This window comes from Eriocheir sinensis, chromosome 6 (assembly GCF_024679095.1).
Source record: "Eriocheir sinensis breed Jianghai 21 chromosome 6, ASM2467909v1, whole genome shotgun sequence".
Taxonomy (NCBI): domain Eukaryota; kingdom Metazoa; phylum Arthropoda; class Malacostraca; order Decapoda; family Varunidae; genus Eriocheir; species Eriocheir sinensis.
The window spans coordinates 25,804,272-25,807,254 of NC_066514.1; the positions used below are offsets into that span (position 1 = coordinate 25,804,272).

General features: G+C 56.8%; 1 protein-coding gene across 1 annotated transcript; it reads left to right on the top strand.

Moving 5' to 3' along the window:
• Positions 1-703: 703 nt before the first annotated feature.
• LOC126986751 (zinc metalloproteinase nas-14-like) lies at positions 704-2,399 on the top strand. Its single transcript, XM_050843132.1, has one exon. It carries the CDS (start codon positions 845-847, stop codon positions 1,928-1,930), a length of 1,086 nt encoding a protein of 361 aa, XP_050699089.1. The 5' UTR covers positions 704-844; the 3' UTR covers positions 1,931-2,399.
• The last annotated feature ends 584 nt before the right edge of the window (positions 2,400-2,983 follow it).

A 2,983-nucleotide genomic window follows, 5' to 3' on the forward strand; every position in this document is an offset into this window, starting at 1 on the left:
GTTTATATCATGGCAAAAATTTGGCCCGTACGTCGCTCGCTGGTACACGGTCGCTGCTACTGGGTTAAGGGAAGGAAGGGAAACGAAGAGGTGTCGGGGGTTGATTCTGCTTGTATCTCCTTGCGTCTCTTCACTCAGCGCCTCGTCAGTGAAGAGTTCGAGGTTGCCAGCATCGCTCACTCTCATGGGTAAACCTGTGTTGAGAGAAGAGGAAGATGGTGATTATGGTTTAGTTAGTGTCTCTCTGGTCTTTGTTTGGTTATCTCTTTCTATCTATCCATCTATCTCTCTGTCTATTTTCCCCCACTCTCACACACAAAAAAATCCTAGCTCCGTGGTGTAGTGGATAACGTCCTTGTCTCACCCGGCAAGCTGAGGTTCCCGCCTTGATCATGCCATAAGGTTTTTCGCTGGAAGGATTGGTTGGCTACTGGCCCCTCATGAGCCAGGAGGGTGCGGGTGGGAGATTTTGGGTCATTTTCTTAAACATTTCGTCGCCCAAGAGCACAAAATTGACAAGGCTTTCGTAGGAGTTTTTGGGGCATTTCCAGTGGTAGTTTTAGGACCCTTCTGGTAGTCTGACCCACAAAATCACTCATTAGAACAAGACTCATCTCCTTTTCGGCCTTTGGAAACAGGTGGTGTGAGGTTGGAAGCATTTGAGAATACGAACCTTTGCGCTAAAACTACCACTGGAAATGCCCCAAAACTCCTACGAAATCCTTGTCAATTTTGTGCTCTTTGGTGACGAAATTTTTGAGAAAATGCCCCAAATTCTCTTTCTGGGCGGGTACTTGCTGGCGATCACTTATCCAGCACGCGATCAGACCGAGGTGGTGAACGTATGAATGACAGTTTACGACACACGCTAGCAGGAGCGTGGACCTTGCCGCCGCCCCTCCCCGGCACCAGCATCACCATTGTTGATTGTCACGCCGCACTCCCGCCGTCACCATGTTTACCATCATTATTTCCGCCACCATTGTCACGCCGCCACCACCACTACCACCTGACGACACCTTCCACGGCGACGCGGCCTTCCTGTGGGGCGTCAGGGCTCGGGACACCGATGTTTGTTTTCTCGTATGTTTGTCGTCTCAAAGTCACGTTTATTATTGTCATGGCGTCGTCAGCTCGCTGGGTGGTGGCCGCGGCGGTGGTGGTGGTCGTGGCCGCGCGGGGGTGCCGCGCCCAGCACACGCAGGACAACATGCGTCTCGGGGACGCGCTGCGCTGGCCCGGCGGCGCAGTCACCTACCACCTGGGCACCAACCTGACGGGCGAGACGCTGCGCCACATCAAGGAGGTGGTGGAGAGCCTGGAGGCGGTCACCTGCCTCAGGTTCACGCCTCTCCGGGACCGCCCCGCCGCCGGCCTCGCCGCCAGGGTGCTGTACATCCGCCGCGGGCGCAGCTGTTTCTACGAGAAGGTGGGCCCCGACGGCACGGGCTCCGTGCTGCTCAGGCTAAACAGGAGGTGCTCCGGGCGGCGCGGCGCGCTGCTGCACATGTTCCTGCACGTGCTGGGCGTGCGCCACGAGCACCAGCGCTACGACAGGAATTTCTACGTCACCGTCAACCACCACAACATCGCGCCCGCGCTCGTCAGCCAGTACACGCGGCACAGCTGGGCTGCGAGCTACGTGGCCAGCGCGGGGCTGCCCTACGACTACACCAGCGTAATGCACCACAAGCCCGACGCCTTCGCCGTGGACCCCAGCGAGCCCGTTCTGTGGCCGCTGGTGCCGTGCGCCCGGGCCGTCATTGGCCAGCAGGACGGGATGAGTCGCTCCGACGTGGCCAGACTCAACCGCCTCTACGGGTGCGAAAAACACTACCTTGGCAACGACATCATCGGGGCGGTGCCCTACCTCAAGTGGCGGCGGCACGCCTTCAGGCTGCGGCAGCTGCAGGACCACCGCCGCTGGTGAGCCACGCCATGCCGCGGCCGACAGTGGCTGGCTCGCGTGACCAACTCCTGCTGCAAGATAAATCCCCCTATGTACTAACCCTAAACTCACATCCTATCGCTTGTTATATCACTAAGACTGCCAACACAGCTGCCTGCTTGCTTTAAGACAACTCTTTACCTTATTTACTTTCCCAGGTGTTCACCTGTGTATTAGCCTGCTGCAGCGGCTCCATTGACAGTACCTACAAGTTGAAACCCTTGGCTTGGATTCCCTCCACCGCGGCGTCGCGCTCCCTCTGTCCAAGTCCCGGAGGCTCCAGGCGAATTGCTGACGGCTGGCAGGAGTTGCGTCTTCTCTCCACTCCCGCCGCCTCGCCGGCCATGCATCCCCGTCCAGGGCATGTTATCGGGGCGTTGTCGCGCGTGTAACTTGGTTTATGTGCCTTTTTATTACTCCTTATCGCGGAATTTACATGAATTAGTCGCCCAGGTAACAGGATGCTCCTTGGTCCCCGACACGCCGGGAATGTGACGCCCGGGTGAGCAAGGGGGAGGGGGGAATACAAGCCTGTGTGTGTGTGTGTGTGTGTGTGTGTGTGTGTGTGTGTGTGTGTGTGTTAGGAAAATGAAAAATAAAGGGAGATACAGAGGAGAGAAGAGGAAGAGAAAAGAATAGGAGGGGCAGAGTGTGTGTGTGTGTGTGTGTGTGTGTGTGTGTGTGTTGACAGGAGCGAGAACAGGATCGTAAATGTCAAGATGCTGTCGTTAGCTGTTTAAATCTGGAGTCTGGCGTTTCCCGTGGCAGCTCAACCGTAAGTCAGTTCGTCCTAATGAACTCGACGAGCAGGCCGCGCCCACTGCCACGCCGCGACGACGCTTATCACGCGTTGACGGACGAGGAGCGGGGAGCGTGGCCTGATTAAGTTGACTAATAGCAGACAGTCAACAGGGGAAGGGGTAAGATGCGGGGCTTGCTCCTCGACGACATTTCCTTCCTCTCTGCGACCTGAGCTGCTTCATGAGGGCAGTGCTTAAGTCAGGGCTTGAGTTATAGCTGAGGCGTGTTGTTGTT

Bases quoted from the DNA above. Each gene is read 5' to 3' on its own strand.
- LOC126986751 (XM_050843132.1), top strand. From the start codon at position 845: ATGAATGACAGTTTACGACACACGCTAGCAGGAGCGTGGACCTTGCCG.